Source organism: Thermobia domestica, chromosome 6, assembly GCF_964235325.1.
Source record: "Thermobia domestica chromosome 6, izTheDome1.hap1.1, whole genome shotgun sequence".
Taxonomy (NCBI): Eukaryota; Metazoa; Arthropoda; class Insecta; order Zygentoma; family Lepismatidae; genus Thermobia; species Thermobia domestica.
In genome coordinates, this window is record NC_137459.1 from 308254572 (window position 1) to 308271765 (window position 17194).

At 34.6% G+C, this 17194-nt stretch overlaps 1 protein-coding gene across 9 annotated transcripts in view; it reads left to right on the top strand.

Annotated features, from left to right (window-relative positions):
• Su(H) (recombining binding protein suppressor of hairless) overlaps positions 1 to 17194 on the top strand; it is a 697852-nt gene that overhangs the window by 675060 nt on the left and 5598 nt on the right. For all 9 annotated transcript variants that reach the window (XM_081762936.1, XM_081762937.1, XM_081762938.1 and 6 more), the window contains 4 exons: positions 12219 to 12393; positions 13256 to 13393; positions 14165 to 14418; positions 15778 to 15933. In XM_081762936.1, coding sequence (XP_081619062.1) covers positions 12219 to 12393; positions 13256 to 13393; positions 14165 to 14418; positions 15778 to 15933 — 723 coding nt within the window. The remainder of the gene's footprint in view (positions 1 to 12218; positions 12394 to 13255; positions 13394 to 14164; positions 14419 to 15777; positions 15934 to 17194) is intronic.

A 17194-nucleotide genomic window follows, 5' to 3' on the forward strand; every position in this document is an offset into this window, starting at 1 on the left:
AAATGTTAATTTAAAAATCCCTTTTTGCTGTTTTCCCTACCATCGAAAGCTTCTCCACGGCAAAAGTTGTCCGTCAGCTGTTGCAGTTGACAGTTACAGGATAGTCGGTGACTGTGTAAGTCATTGTGGGTGAATATATGCAAACGTCTATTGTTCCTTAATATCTGTTTTCTTTCCTTTACTCCTGCAGTTGTGTGACACGCTAGCCCGTAACGTGCCATTAATGTTTGAAAGGTAGCGATGGCTTCGCCTCTCCCACCGATCATTGATCCATTGGAAGTGTGGGAGGACGAAGGGAAATCGCACTTGCCTCTTGGCGTCTTATGAATTAAACAACCGAAGCAGACTGAAGACTCTCACGGTGACCAGTGTACCGTGGAAGTGTGGAGCAATTTCTTTAATTATGAACTCTCACTGCCGTCGCCACTATTTCGTGTTTTAAAGTGGTATTTCAGTAGCGTTCTTCTTGGTTGAAATCACGGCATTTCCGAATTCAACGAAGAACAACTTTTTTTTTCTTTTTAGTTTTAAAAAAATCGGGGAGAGGGAGGGGATGAAAGATCGGTAATAAATGGTTTTGAAAAGAAAGGTCACAAGAAGCGAAGTTGTGTGTATGTGCTTCGAAATGGTCCCAACAAAAGCGGCAGTTCTTCACGTCAGCTTAAAAAACACCGCTGCGTAACTCGCTGGCTGGCACAGTTCGTTATTTCATCTCTTTATTACTGTTATTGGGAGCAGAAAAAGAATTCACTATGTGATCATAACTTCTTTCTTGGTTGTTCCCTGCCACATTGGTGGATTTGTGTGTGGAATGTAGAATGTAGCAACTAATTTCTTTGTCTGTAGCCTTTGAACCTTCGTGTAAGACACGAAAAACGTTTTTTTTCCTCTGATATAAAGTGGTGAGTAGATATAGAATGGATTGGATGTGCAGGCTACTTTAAAATTGTCGTCACAATTACCACTCAGTACTTCAAAATTACATAGGGTACCTTTTATGTTGTTAAATTGCGTTCACATGATTGAAATCAGCTTCCTTGAACGTTGATCGCTCCTCTGACTAACAAGTGTAATATAAATGGAAACTCCAGTGACGATCAGAAATTCTTAGTGGTACCAATCATATTCCCTGAACAAAAGGTCACAGAAATTCTACTTAAGATTACGGCAATTCTGACTCTCAGTATATCAGGAAGGTATATGAGGTTCAGCCCAAAACAGTGACAACGCCAGAAAGAGGCGAGTAACTTTCCATGTTTCTATCCCGTCCCTCCTTCCTCGACATGTTGTAATGTAGATCAGGTAATATAAAACTATACTGTTCGGTATACAAAAAATAGTTGCTCCCATAATTTTCTGTGCCCCCCCTCCGTTTCCTCGCAAGAGATTAAAGTTAGCATCGTCATGGGTCCAAAAGATTAGCTATCAATATTCGGTACAGTTGTGTTCCTTACACGATAAAATAATGAGAAATCTTTAATATTGGTGTGAAAAGCTTTTGTGTCGAAACTTTAGCACTAACTATTGCAAACGTTATTCCTAAATCGCTTATATATGCATATATCTTAACCTTATATAAAACTACATGAGCTGACATAAATTATTGAGCGCTTCCTGTAGGGCTACAATGTTTAAATTTGACATGATTGTAGCTTTCCGGAATTAACCGACAGAAAAATTGACAAAAGTGAATATTTTTAACTTTTAAGGGGTCTAAAGAGGGGATGAAGAATTTCCCCATGTTATTTAAATGGGTCTTTCTTTTTAACTATAATCTCATGTGTTAGGTACTTAAAATTGGAATAAAAAGTTGAAATTCGGTATGCTTATACGTTTCTGTTAGCACTACCTAAGTAAATCAGTTAAAAAAAAAAAAATCAAACTTTAGGTGTGGTTTTATAGGGAACTGAAAAATCTTTCCCATGTTATTTATATGGGACATCTTTTACAGCTCCAAATTATTGAGCACTTCCTGTAGGGCTACAATGATTAAATTTACATGATTGTAGGTTTTCGGGACAAACCTACAGGAAAATTGCCAAAATGAATATTTTTAACTTTTAGAGGGTCTACAGAGGAGATGAAGAATTTCCCCTTGTTATTTAAAAGGGCCCTTTTCTGGACTTATAATATCATGTTTTAGATACTTAGAATTGAAATATAAACTTGAAATTCGGTATGCTTGTACATTTTCGTTAGCGTTACCTCACTGAATCATCAGAAATAAAAATTTTCAACCATAGAGTGGTTTTATGGGAAACTGAAAAATCTTTCCCATTATTTTTGTATAGGACGTTTTCTACACCCCATAACGTTTAGGCACTTCCGGCAGGATTAGAATCAAGAAATTTCGCATGATTATAGCCTTACAGGTCTAACCAACAGGAAAATTGCCAAAAGTGAATATTTTAAATTTGGGGGGTCTAAAGGGGGGGTGAAGAAATTCCCATGTTATTTAAAGGGTGTTTTCTTGGGATGCAAAATCTTATCTTTTAGACAGTTGAAATACGAAAAGGAATTTGAAATTCGGTAAAATTGTGGTTTTAAGAGGTGCGAGGCCGGCAGGCCGAGCAAAAGCTCGGGTATGGGGGCGAAGTCTCCAGCTGGGCAAATTCAGGAAATGTGAAGAGCAAATGCACGAAATTCACTGTTGATGTAAAGGCTGATACGTAAGAGATGCGAGGCCGTAGGTGGAGGAAACGCGGGGGTCTGGGAGCGGAGCCCCCAGGTAGCCAAAGGCTAGTTTGTGTATATATCTTCAAATATGATAACGATATGAAACGATATGAATACGATGTATGTATCTTCAATTCCCCATTCATTCAGTTCACTTGTCCTTTTAAATACAGAAAGCTCCATGAAATTTGATCTATTCATTCAGAGTGTAAATCGAAGAAAGAAACTTGAGAGAATGTTTAATATTGAACATGAGTATGTAACTTTTTTTTTTCTCATTTGAAAGCTCTAAATTCTATACTTTACTTTCGCCATTTGTCTTTGTGTAGCCTTTCTCATCATACTTGTGCAGAAATAATAATAAAGCAAAAAAAAAAAAAAAAAAAAAGGAATAATGTTTGAAATAAAATAATGCAGATAATGCATTTTCTTTCGTCAAGTTTCGTAAGGTTTGGTGACATTAACTTAACGGAGTATTAATATTCAATATTATGCTAAAGTCAGTGATGAAAATTTTCCGATTCATAAAAACATACTCCACTTATTTGTACATCGTTGTTTAGCCGTGATGTGAGGTGTAAAATTTTCTTCTATATTTTTCCGGAAAATTTTCCGTTAACAAATATCAGTGATCAAGTAACAATTCCTTAGTATTCATAAAATTGATTGAAATCATGTATAGAAATGTTAAAAAGTGAAAGATCGTTTAAAGAATCTGAAAATGTTCATGGCTCAGACAATTTTCAGTACTATGTAGGAACAAGTGAAACAAATTTTCAAGAATCGAAATATTTTATGTCTTGTATGGAAAAATTGAAGAACTTTTTGTGAGTCGGAAAATTTTCATCATTTTGAAGCAAAAAGTAAAACAACTTCTTGTGAATCGGGAAGTTTTATTGCTCTGTAGAAACAAGTGAAAGGAATTTTCATGAATCGGAAAATTTTCATCACAATGTAGAAGTCAAGTGAAAAAAGTTTTCATAATCCGGACAATTTTGGATATTATGTATAGTGATGTTTGGTGGAAAATTTTCCACTATATTTAACTGCACATTCAGCTATAAAATTCAATTCCTGTGGAGGAAAGTTAGACAGCAACAAACTGTCATTTTCCAATTAGCTTTCGGAAACTAGAAAATTTTCTAATATTTCAAGTTGGGAAGTAAAAATATACAGTCTCTCTCTCTCTCTCTCTCTCTCTCTCTCTCTCTCTGTGTGTGTGTGTGTGTTTGTGTTTGTGTTTGTGTTTGTGTAAAGTGCAGGGAACACATCGAGTTCGTAGAGAACAAATATCCCATTCCAATATTTAAAATGTAACAAGAAATTGAAATGAAACCTTTGTGAATTTATCAATTTTAGAAACAGAAAATTCCACAATTTCTTCACATGTAGACTTGCCTATGTAATGAAATAACTACATAAAGGCTCCTCATGAAGATTATTTTTGTAATAGAAAATAAGAAAAAATGATTTTATTGTGTTTAACACTCGTAAATCATAATTTCAATAGTGGATTTTGTATAATCAACATCTTAGAGCAGATATTTGTATTGTAAAACTACCATTATTATGTATAAAAATGTATTATAGATAATGACGATTCGATAGAACAAGTATATATATATATATATATATATATATATATATATATATATATATATATATATATATATATATTATTGGAAGTACAGCTACACAAATCAGCTTCCTTATTAGTTACATTTCACTTTATCTTCTGAATGAATATATGAATAAATAAATGTTTATTTCCAGAAAATGGTCAGTATTTACTTTCATGAGTTACTTGAATTTTGGGTAGTCAAAAATTTACAGTAGGCACTTTATATTATATCTACTTATTTATAAATGTTACAGTATGTAAATCTATAAAAGTAGTAAAGCAATGAGAAAACCGTCTTATGCGTATTAAACAGACGAAATCTAATATTGTAAGATCAAAGGTGGATTCTGAGGGAAGAACGCATTGAAGTTTTTGAAACATTCTTGAAATGACGAATCATTAGATTTTCACTTCATGAAACCTTTTAAGACAATATTTATTACCAATAAATTTTACGGCTAAACAACGATGTAGGAATAAGTGGAGTATGTTTTTATGAATCAGAAAATATTCATGACTTTTAATAAATTGAAATTTTAAATAATAGAATGGGATATTTGTACTCTACGAACACGATGCACGTTCCCTACACTTAACACACACACACACACACACACACAGAGAGAGAGAGAGAGGAGTTGAATTGAGTTGATTGTGAGTTTAACGTCCCTTTCAGCAGCGAGACTATATAAGACGGGACCAACTGATTAACGTGGAATCCGCACTACATGAGCTCCCGCTGGGAATCGAAGCCAGGACTTCCATGCCAAAGGCGCGTATGCTAACCGTTTAGCAACGAAGAAGATCGCAGAGGAAGAGAGAGAGAGAGAGAGAAATACTGTGTAAAATTTTACTTCCCAACTTGAAATATTAGAAACATTTCCGGTTCCCGAAAGCTAATTGGAAAATTATAATTTGTTGCTGACTAACTTTTCTCTACAGAAATTCAATTTTGTAGCTCTATGTGCAGTTAAATATAGTGGAAAATTTTCCACCTAACATCATTATACATATTATCCAAAATTGTCCGGATTATGAAAAGTTTTTTCCACTCGTTTCTACATCATGATGAAAATTTTCCGATCTATGAAAATTACTTTCACTTGTTTCTACAGAGCAATAAAACTTCCCGATGCACAAAAAGTTGTTTCACATTTTGCTTCAAAATGATGAAAATTTTCCGACTCATAAAAAGTTCTTCAATTTTTCCATATAAGACAGAAAATATTTCAATTCTTGAAAAATTGTTTAACTTGTTCCTACATAGTTCTGAAAATTGTCTGAGCCATGAAAATTTTCATATTCTTTAAACGATCTTTCACTTTTTAACATTTCTATACATGAATTCAACCAACTTTATGATTGCTGAGGAATTGTTACTTAATTACTAATATTTTTTTAGAACGGAAAATTTCCCGGAAAAATATAGCGGAAAATTTTCCACCTCACATCACTAGCTAAAGTGCATAAAATAAAGTATCAACATAAGACAATGTAATCTTTAATTATGCAAACTAAAGACTGTACTAGTTCTGTGAAAATAAAGGAAGTCAACCTCGTTCCGTACGTATGAAGCTGTTTTTTTTTAATAAAACGTGTTCAACATTATATACTTCTGTTCACGTGCATGAGGAACATCACAGGATGAGGTTGTAAATCGGAATCAGTTATTTGTGTGTCTCTGACTGCTAAAGTCTTTCGAACAAAAGGAAGTTGCGAAACAATATGGCAGCGATCATACTTGTTTCGTAATAACAAACGCAAAAGAATCTTGACAGGGTTTTATTTGTTTGCAAAGACTAGGGAGGCCTTGAGGTCTCGAACTCCAGTGACATAGGGTCGAGGACAGTAGTTACGTAACATCCGGATACAGTGCAATCTTTTAATTTCTACCTTTTTTCTCTACATCACGATAACACAAGTTCAGCTTCTACCATATATGTTCTTTATTAATATATAAAACATTCGTAGCCACAAGTAGAACGTTGTATATTTCCTTTCATATTGTAGAATTTATTATTTTCAAGTACGTACTTTGTACAATATAGAATTAAACAAAGTCGTCACATTTATTGGATAGGGGAAGTCAGTTGAATATGAGCATAGTTAACGAAAATACTAGTATATCTGAAAAACGATGTATTACAGAAAGTAAAAAAGTCTCACCGAAAGAAAGCCTGATCTTTCGTCTACAAACGCTAAAAAGTACAAGGTTTTACATACTTTTGTTCGTGAGTAATAAACAAGTTAGTAAGGCAGGTGTGCAGTGCTCATATTTCCCGCAGTACAAGGGTAATATGAGCACTTTATAGAGCAAATATGAGCAGCGTTACTTTCTTTAATATTTTCGCGTAAAATATAAGGGAGATACAAAAAATGTACGAAAAAGAAATAAAACATAAGTGATTACAATAACGAGCAAAAGATAGTTGCACATACACGTAAAACACAGTTCATTTCAAGAGTCCTGTCTATTGGTGTGGCGCAAATAACTGGGTATTAAATCTGCCACAATAATCGCCAATAAAGAATTCAGGGCACCGAACGTTCACACAAAGGACATGATACAAGTTTTGGCACATATCGCACTTGATCCATTTTTCCCCTTTGGAGTCTTCACTAAATTTTCCTTCACAAATATGGCAAATACTATCATTCTCCTCACATTGTGTGACGAGCCTGTCTTCTTTCTTGCCGTATCATTTCTGGCGTTATTTTCAATGAAACTATTATTATCCACTTGTGCTTTAGATTTATTTATGGATGTCTGCTTGTTCACCACCGCACACATAGACTGTGACAACACCCCATCCTACACTGAGCTGGGGTGATTGACTGGAAATGGACGAAATGTATCCAAGTTGATTATGAACTTGAACATCCACACTATTATAAATTATATTATTATGGAATATCTACCTTATTTAACATCTGCAAACTCTCCTCATGTCCATTTCTCTCATTTCTTTCAAAAAATATGTGTGCCCATATTAAACTGAACTCAAAAGCTCATATTTCACCGACTGCTAATGATATTTTAACGTGTTGTAGTTGGCAACTCTGTTTATAGAAAAGAAGTGAACGAAATACTGGAGTTTGAGTTCCTAGACAGAACTGACTATAAATCCAGTGACAAATTATATACAAAGCATAGATACTAAGTTTTTGCTTATTATCTATTACCCTGGTTTAACTATAGCTCCAAAAAGCTACATTTTTTAATTCTATGTACCTCTAAACTTATATTTTATTTCGCAACAACTGCAGCGAACGAACTTAGCTACTCTCTGCAAATTCATGAAACTCCAAACAATGCTACGAACTTCGTTGTTTTCCTCTTGCGCAATGTGTGTTTGTGCTGTGTGAGTTTAAGTTTCGTGCTGCTCATATTTTCGGACTGCTCATATTAAACTGACTTCCCCTATGTGGTGCTTTCCAACATACATCCTAAATACCTAAATATTTCCATGAAAAATAATACAAAATGTAATACAACATTGCAATAACGACTTTTCTACAGATATATTGGCCGTGGGAATATGGTGTGTTAGTCACGTATACACTAGATAAAAAAAAAAAAGTGAAAGAAGTTGACACAATAAAATTATATGTAAATTCAAACTCGAATATTTGATTAGATGGAGATGGCTATACAATATAAAAAGCTGCTACAATAATTAATATTGAAGGATACACACACTTACAAAATATAAAGCTTCCATTGCTTTTGATAATGGATTGTGTACGTATGGGTTGGTTTTTCACTACCTGGAATTGCAGTCCATCGCCATCAAGTCAAGACCAATATACTTGTTTGTTCAAATTTTATGTTGTCCTTTTTGATATTGAACTTCACATCTTTAAATATTGATTAATTAAAAATCACAAGTAAGTTGCTTTTATGGATCCATAAACAGCATAAAAGAAAAATTGAAATCACTTTGTAACTATTTGTACACTGAAGTATACTGTGGTTCAAAACAGAATGTACAATTTGATTGATAAGATGACTATTATTGAAACAAAAATTAAACTCCTGGAAACCGTGTTAGAATTAATCCATATTTCCCAAATTATCGTTGGCAGTTCACACTCCACTTTCTACTATTATTTTTAAATAACTGCCCTTAAAGTATTGTGTGGTTTCAAACTAACTTCGAAGTAACTACAGTTAAGGCCCATGTGTTAATTCTTGATCGAAGTTCAATTAAGAATTTAAGAATTTGGTCAATTGTAAAAAAAAAAAAAAAAAAAAAAAAAAAAAAAAAAAAAGTCAAAATGCAAAATAAATCTTCATTGTAAGGTTTGATGAGTTTGATGAATCTCTCTATACAAAATATCGGAGCCTTTTGAGCATCTTTTTCAACTTTCGGCCTTAATTTCCTGTCAGCTAATAAGTAATATTGTTTCTCGAAATGATGTAACTTGATTGTTCCTATTGAAATCAGAAAGACAGGACTAAGAAGGAGATAAACGTAGGAGGACAGATACTTGAGAGACGTTTCATTGAGAACATCTTGGAATCTGTAGATAACTGAAGAAGTGGCGAGTGTTTCCCAGTTGCTGTGTGTCAAGGTTGTCGCAAGCAGACTCGAGAGGCTGTTCACCGAAGTAATCCTCTTCGTTGCAGGGCCCACTCCTACAAGGCCTGAGAACTTGTCAGCTGGAGCTTTGCTCTGGGAGCTGCACAGTCTGATTACACAGCGCAGAGGGAGGGAAAAGAAACTCTACGGTTATGTTATGAACGGAAGCGAAAGTACGGAGGCGCAGACAGTGAAAATATCGATTATATTCTGTTCTGCCGCAGTTCTTTAACATTTTGTATATTCATGTAGAGAAATAAAAACTGTTCTAATGTCAAAGGTTCGCCTTGAAAAAATGGGAACAATATTCTACTCAAATTCTCCGAAACAATTAATTTTCAATTACATTTCTTTGTATCTACTCTTTATTCACAAAACTAATGTATTTAATTTATTTTCGTCCAGATATTCGCAGTCTTTTGGTAATCACCGCAACTTATATGATCTCAGCATATTCTTATTGGATTCTTTGTTTCCGAAGACATTAAGGGCCAACATGAAGTAAATTTCTTTTATGGTAAATTATTTAAGTACGAATGGAAGTAAGCATAGGTAACTTTCTCGTATCCATGTTTATTTGGTTTCATAACAGTGAATACATGACTGTGGATTAAGTTTTAATTTAAGTTGCAGCCAAAATGACAAAGTACCAAACATTTTGGATGTAAACTGAAATTAACATTAAAATTAAACCAAAAAAACATTATATTATTGTTCCTTTTATTCTTATTAGAATAATTTAAAAAGAAGAAAAAGGGCTAGAAAGCTACCTCCCTTGATCCTTGAGAAGAAAATTTTATTAGTACTAGTTTTCTTTCTTTCTTTTTTCTTAACTAAAAGTTACGATTCGCTTGTCTTTTTTTTTTTTCTATATGCCATCTACGTAAAAGTGCTTTTACCTCTACCATAGTTTCTTTGAACGCCTTAAGTACTCTGCGAACAATAATTTATATACGGATATAAGAAAATAGTTATTTTTATAGGCGTAAAAGATTTTTTCCATTATTGTTGTTTGAATGTGTTTTTTAATGTGCTGTCACGCTATTTCAGAAGCATATTCACTCGTTCATATATGGAGTTACAGAGCTAAATTCAGAAGTGGACTTCCTCTGATAGGTTATCCCTTTCTCAATATTTTCTGAATAAATTAACCACATGTTATACGTCGCTTGCAAAACCTATTGATGTCAACATTCACACATATTCAAGTCATTGGGGAAAAAAATGGTAGATGTTTCATTATGGAATATTTGATTCTTAAACTTAGCGTTTCAGCGTAGTACTTTGAGGAGAATTATGAGTAATATGACCATCCCAATTGTCACTTGGAGGTTTCAATGTCTGAAGTGATACCTTCGGGACGCTTAATCTCCCTAGTTTTAATCCAGATCCGTAATATTTCGTCAGAATTTATCAGTTTTCTGATTCGATTGGATTGGAGTTTATCTTCCCTTTCAGTATCGAAGCTATATGAGACATCAACTTACAGCTTAACGCGGGATCCGAACTGCATGAGCTCCCACCGGGAGTCGATTCTGGGTCTTCCGCACTGATGGCATATACACTAACAATATAGCCAGGAAGGAACTCGATCGTCAATTAAAAAAAAAAAAAAAAAAAAAAACCCTAAGCGCAGTAGGATTGAGTGAAGAAAGTGTCGTCCTCATTGAATAACATCAGCCACACAGAACAAAAGCATGTTGAAAATACTTTTCATGCATGATTAGAACATGAACTGTAAAACACCTCTTTTTTTGTTAGACTATGCAGCAGTAGTAACATATAATAAATATATATGATATTGTACAGTGAAAGGATAAAATGTGGTGACAGCACGACTCTGGCTTTATTGGTAGATGCTTTAATTTCTCGTCATGTTTACCTTCTGGCACACCTGTGGAAGGCGTCGTACACCGTCAGACGACCATCTTGTGTCGATGTTTCTCAGTGACTGTTCTGTGGCACCTTGTTTTGTGTCATAATTCTTCCGGGGATTTGTTCTTTCATCTTGGTGTAGAGATCATAATCACACAGACCCATATCTAAGGAATACGATGTATATGGTGGATGTTTGAGTACTTCTCATCACTAGATACATAGGAAATTTTAATGCTTTACACAATCCCTGGAAACAGTCCTATCTACGTTTTAACCACACGCCACATCTACTTTGATTCACGCAAATTGTTCTACTTTCGAAGCATTTCTTTAGGGCTTCTGAAATTCCGTTAGGGAGTTTGAAATATCCGCTTCTACTTCAAGACAATGCAGTATTTGACTGAATAAGACAGCTGCTCTCATTCGCCGCACTTCCTCCACTAATCTTCTTTATCACCTTCGGAGTACCTGTGGCCATCCGACTCATGCCTCTTACATGACAATAGTGTTGCTGCTACCACCTTTTATCTAGCATATGTATTTTAGTCTCAAAATAAAAATTGCATCTACAGAACTATATATATATATATATATATATATATATATATATAAAAAAAAAACAGCATAATTTATTCTGAAGTGAAAGTATCCTGTTTTCTTTTGGAAGCATCTTGTTAAGCTAGACATGAACTTGTACACTGTTTCGTATTTGGAACTTCGTTCCAGAAATCACCTGTAGTTACACTTCCTGCCACTAGGCTGTGTGTTAGCGCCAAAACAGAAAAATAACTGCGGGGGCGTTTCCGGCCAGTGGGAATTAAGATAGGATATGCTCTTTCTTAATTCCATGTGAATCGTAAGAATTCTTACATCATAAACAAAGCAAACTTGGATATAGCTATTCTAATCGTTAATATATTTTTCTTGGTATCGTTCAAGCACAATATAAGATCACATTAGCAGGTTAGTATGCTGAATTTCATTGATACTAAATTTCTGTAGGTAGCAAGTGTGATTCACGATACTTCCCTCCTACCATCATTCAATAAACGGTATTTACGAACTAGAGTATTTGATAGCATGACGAGAATATATGTAATTTCTGTTTTAAATGGTTTTAATACTTCTTGTTGTTATGCTTATGTACTACTAATAATAATAATTCATATTTAAAGTAGATTATGAGTAATTATTGGTACTCGATATTATTATGTATCAAGTAATATATTGGTCCGTTCAGAAGGTGGAGTAACCTGAGGATTCAATGAACAAGAATGAATTTTTGTGAATGTGTCTATTTGTCATGATCATATCAAACACACGATTATAAATTTCCGTTTTATACATTAAATGCCAACAGTGCAAAAAAGATAATTTTAACTGTTAAAAATTTGTTGTTGTTAATTTAATTATAAGGTAACGTTTCAAAGTCTAATCTTAATCTGATTCTTTCTTTGCAGCAATATTGTGCAGCCAAAACTCTGTACATATCAGACTCCGATAAAAGAAAGCATTTTATGCTATCAGTGAAAATGTTTTACGGCAACGGTCACGATATTGGAGTATTCCATAGTAAAAGGATTAAGGTGATCTCAAAACCGTCAAAGAAGAAACAATCACTCAAAAATGCAGATTGTAAGTATTATTTGTAGTTGTTATTTCAGGATTAAATGTATATACGAAACGAGATAGTTTTATAATGAATCTTCGCCCACTCATATTTTTTGATAGATTTTGGTTCCTTAAAGGATTCAAGTCATTAGCAGAATGCATAAAATAATAATACTTTTAATTCTGGAGAGCCCAGGCTATTTTTATTCTCAGTTGGACCGAAGGGTATAGAGGTGCCACTGTGGAACCCATTGGACCTTCTCTTACAAAATACAGGCGTCACTATAGACCTAAAATCGGGGAGCTTAGCATAGGTTAGATGAAATCATTGAAAAATATAAAAGAAATTGTTAAAAATCTTAGAACAGGCTAGGAAATTTCCTCTTCATGTCTGAAAATTTCGAATTAATAACTCAAAGTATTCTCATGAAATCCATTTTGTTAACTCGACCTTGTTGTTAGGTCTGTGTAGTTCCGAAACTTATCTAACAAATTCACGTATACTCACTTCTGAGACAAGTAAAAGAAATGACTTAACACGTATATTTCTAATTTTTAGACAAATTAGGTTTACTATTTCCGTACACAAACTGAAGTAAATTTAGCCAAACATATCTGTGAATAGAAGTACAAAACTAAATGGAGGAACAATATTATAAGTTATTTAAGCTTGGGTATTAATTAAATTATGTTCTTAGTAGACAAGCCTGTGAGAAGTCAGTGAAAATAATTAGTAAGATTCATAAAAAGCAGTGTTTATAAATAAATTTCCATTAATAATACTGTTTGTTGTGTCAACTAGCAGTTTGTTAGGCAAAAACTTTACATTGCTTTTAGAAAACATGTGTCAGAGACTTTCATATTAATTGTCTTTTCTCTTTTTCAGTGTGTATAGCCAGTGGAACCAAAGTTGCCCTTTTCAATAGGTTACGATCCCAGACTGTGAGTACAAGATATCTTCACGTAGAAAATGGAAATTTTCACGCCAGCTCAACTCAGTGGGGTGCATTCACTATTCACTTGTGTAAGTAGTAGCAAAATTTAGTATTGTTTGTCATTTAATAATTTCTTAAATAATTTGGTAGACTTCTGTGCAATGAGCTCAAGAGAAACACAGTCGAAGCACAAAGAACGACAAATAAATGCCAACAGTCATCAGATCCACTCAGACTCCTTCGTTATTTACACCTGGTTTATTTAATTCCCCGATAGCTGTTAATTCGTATCAGTTTTTTCCTCTAGTTTATCTCGACACCGTCTACTTTCTTGTATCAGTAACTTGGGAGTGAATGAGTTAATTTAAGTACATAAAGTAAAAAGTACAAAGCTCATATGATTTTCTTCATAAATTACCGTGATTTTCTATCTCCTGTTACGAATTTATTTTTTAAAAAATATATAATCGTCGAATTCTTGTTGACTGCTACCAACACTGTGACGACATGGGCGAAAAAAGTTTAAGGTAGCGTTTAGATAATGCTTGACAACAGTCAGTGAAAATTAGACGATTTAATGATATTTTTGAATTAATACGTAACAGAGCAGATAAGAGTAAGGTTCGTACCTTTCTAAGTTTATTCATAAGACAGCTCTTGAATACAGCTTACATTCTGTAATAATAAGTACAATTTTCTGTAACTTAGGCAATATGATTTTCTTTAATAGCATTATACTGTTGGTTAGTATGTCTGAAAAATCACAATAATCGATATTCATTAGCTCTGTCAGTATCTTTTAAATGAAGAAAAAAATCATCAAAATAAAATCTAATTTATATACACTTTTTGTCATGCAGTAGACGACAACGAATCCGAATCGGAAGAATTCACAGTCCGGGATGGGTACATCCATTATGGCAGCACGGTGAAGCTTGTGTGTAGTGTAACGGGGATGGCATTGCCACGTCTCATCATCCGGAAGGTAGACAAACAAATGGCTCTTTTGGATGCAGACGATCCAGTCTCCCAGTTGCATAAGTGTGCATTTTACATGAAAGACACTGAAAGGATGTATCTGTGTCTTTCCCAAGAACGCATTATTCAGTTTCAAGTAAGTTACGTTTTTTTTCAAATCCTCATACTGTTCGCAATTTTTAATAAGCTTTAAATGTAAACTTGCATGAGAATACTTATTCATCTTCGCATTTGTTAAGATTGCAATTTAAATGCTTCCTGTCGTAATAAATTCTAAATTAAATTCAGGATTTTTTTTTTTTTTTTTTTTTTTTTTTTTTTTTTTTGCATGGTAATGGAATTGTAAGGGATAAAACGTTCAAAATAAAAGTACAGTACTCATTATTATCATAAGTTAATTTCCAATCCCAACACCCTGCTTGGTCTGAATGTGTACGAAGCCTCTTCAACAACTTCTGTCATCCACCATTATTTAGTCTTTTGGTATCTTTCTTTGTCTTCAAAAACATTTATCACCCAGTAGAGCCAGGACGTACGCAATGCTTTTTCGCTTGTACAGTTTCCATTGTTATTTCAATGGTCCAAGAGCTTTGCCTTCTTACTTTTTTCAGTGCTTCTTGAACTCCTTGCAGGGTAATTTTTGTTGTTATTTATGGTGCTGGTTTGTTCATCTACCAGTGATTTTAGTTTTCTGTTCCAGCTATATGTTATTACCACGTATCTTTCTCTTTTCTTGAACCATTTGTTTCCGATTCTTAGTTCACTCTTTTGAGATAAATCTGATAGCCTATTACCTTCTTCATATTCCTCTCAAAAACCAAAATGTCTAATATTTTCATATCTCCTCCTGTCGTTCCCAGATGGCGTATTTTTGTATTGCGACAGTATTTCTACGTTCTGTACTTTTCTCCCTAGATTGTCATAAAAAAAAAAAAAAGTAACATGTTCGTGAAGTGTATAGCTGAACAATATTTCACGGTTTCTTTCTATGCGTACTATAGTTTTTCTGTCTAAGATACACTTGACCACCTCGATGCTTTCTTTCAGGTTCTTCCTAACCATTGCTTTTATTCCATGTACGCTGTTACAATTCTTTCAGTTTTAATATAACTTTTCTTCTGATATTTTGTCATGACCTATCAGTTTTGTTTGTATAACAAAGACCAAATATATCTCTCCCAGTTTCTTCCTTGACGCCTATCAGTTCTGTTAGTTAATTAGTAAGAGAGAAAATGTTCAGTCATACCAGGTAGTTCCCAGAGTTAGTCCTATATCTAAGGCTTTCTATAGATTTGAAAGCAGTTTAATCAATCCTCTACTGCTTGCTGTTCCCCCCTATTGGGAGTTACTCACCTGTCACCACAAAAATTTAAGGTTGAATTTTGACAAGCTAGTGGAATATTTTAATCAACAATTTTAAGAGACTACTAATGTGAATTTGATATTGTGTTAATTTTCATTAGATGTACTTAATATTTTCCTCCTTTTCTTGTAGGCAACTCCATGCCCCAAAGAACCCAATAAGGAAATGATTAATGACGGTGCATCCTGGACAATTATCAGTACAGACAAAGCAGAATACCAGTTTTTTGAAGGAATGGGCCCTGTGAGGTCACCTGTGACTCCAGTTCCTGTTGTCCATAGTCTTCACGTAAGTACCAAAGAACAGATTAAATAGCTTTTTTTCTTTAGTCATTGGTAATAAGAGGTATATTATGAAAAGATATATTTTTTACATTCTTTATTTGATCGTAACACAACTAATCTTGTTTTAAATGGAAGGTGAAACTTGAATGCCTTAAAGCGATGTATAAAATGAACTAAGTGAATTCGTATTATGTTGCTAAAGCAAAAAATGTGCAATTTATGAAAAAGATTTGTTATTCTGTAAGAAGAATATTTTATTATATTTTTATTTTCGAGTGACGATAGAAGGGAAGAAAGTATGGCAATAGTGAAAAAAATTGGATTCGAGATTTCAACGGATTTACACGTTTCGTGGCTCCTACACAAAGGAAAAGTGACTTTTCGGTATCTGATATACTCGCACCTTGAAGCCATACCATTCAGCGCATATGAAGCAGTTTATTAAATTGCAATATTTGCAATTTATACAGCTAATCTTTACTTAAATACCTAAATTTGATTATATGAAAATCAAATTATTACTATGAAAATAGTTATGTTCCACATTAATTAGATATTATTTAGGTCTCAGGTCTGAGCCAATATTTTCACTCGTACACAATAAGATACAGATGATAATCAGAAAAATGGAAACACCTGTAGTTGGCAACACGTCAGATGTATGGGTTGGCAGTGCTGTCGTGGCGCCCGCAGCGCCGGACCACTGGTGGTGGTATGTTAGGTCGGTCTCCATACTACGTCAGGCGCAGTGAAACAGCAGTGTCCGGTGGCTGCAGCAGACGGAGGTAGTGTAAATGGGAGACCTCTCAGATTTTCAAAGAGGGCAAATTGTTGGTGCGCGGTTATGTGGAGTGAGTGTGACGGCAGTGGCTACTGTGTTAGGTGTGTCGCGTGGGACAGTGTCGAAGGTGATGACGGCCTACACAACACACGGGAAAACCACATCGGGGAAACGGAACAGTGGGCGGAAGAAAATCATGAGTGACAGGTCACGCCGGGTATTAAAGCGCATTGTCGCGCAGAACCGTCGTGCCACTGCGGAGCAAGTGACGGAGGAACTCAATCAGCACCTCCCCCACCCTGTTTCGACAATCACACTCCGCCGTGAATTACATGACTTGAACTTACGGGGTCGTGTTGCACGGGCCAAACCGCTCATCAGGGACCATAACGCTTTCGCACGCCACAAATGGTGCCGCGACCATGCAACTTGGACCGTTGAGAACTGGAAACGTGTGATATGGTCGGATGAGTCATCCTTCACC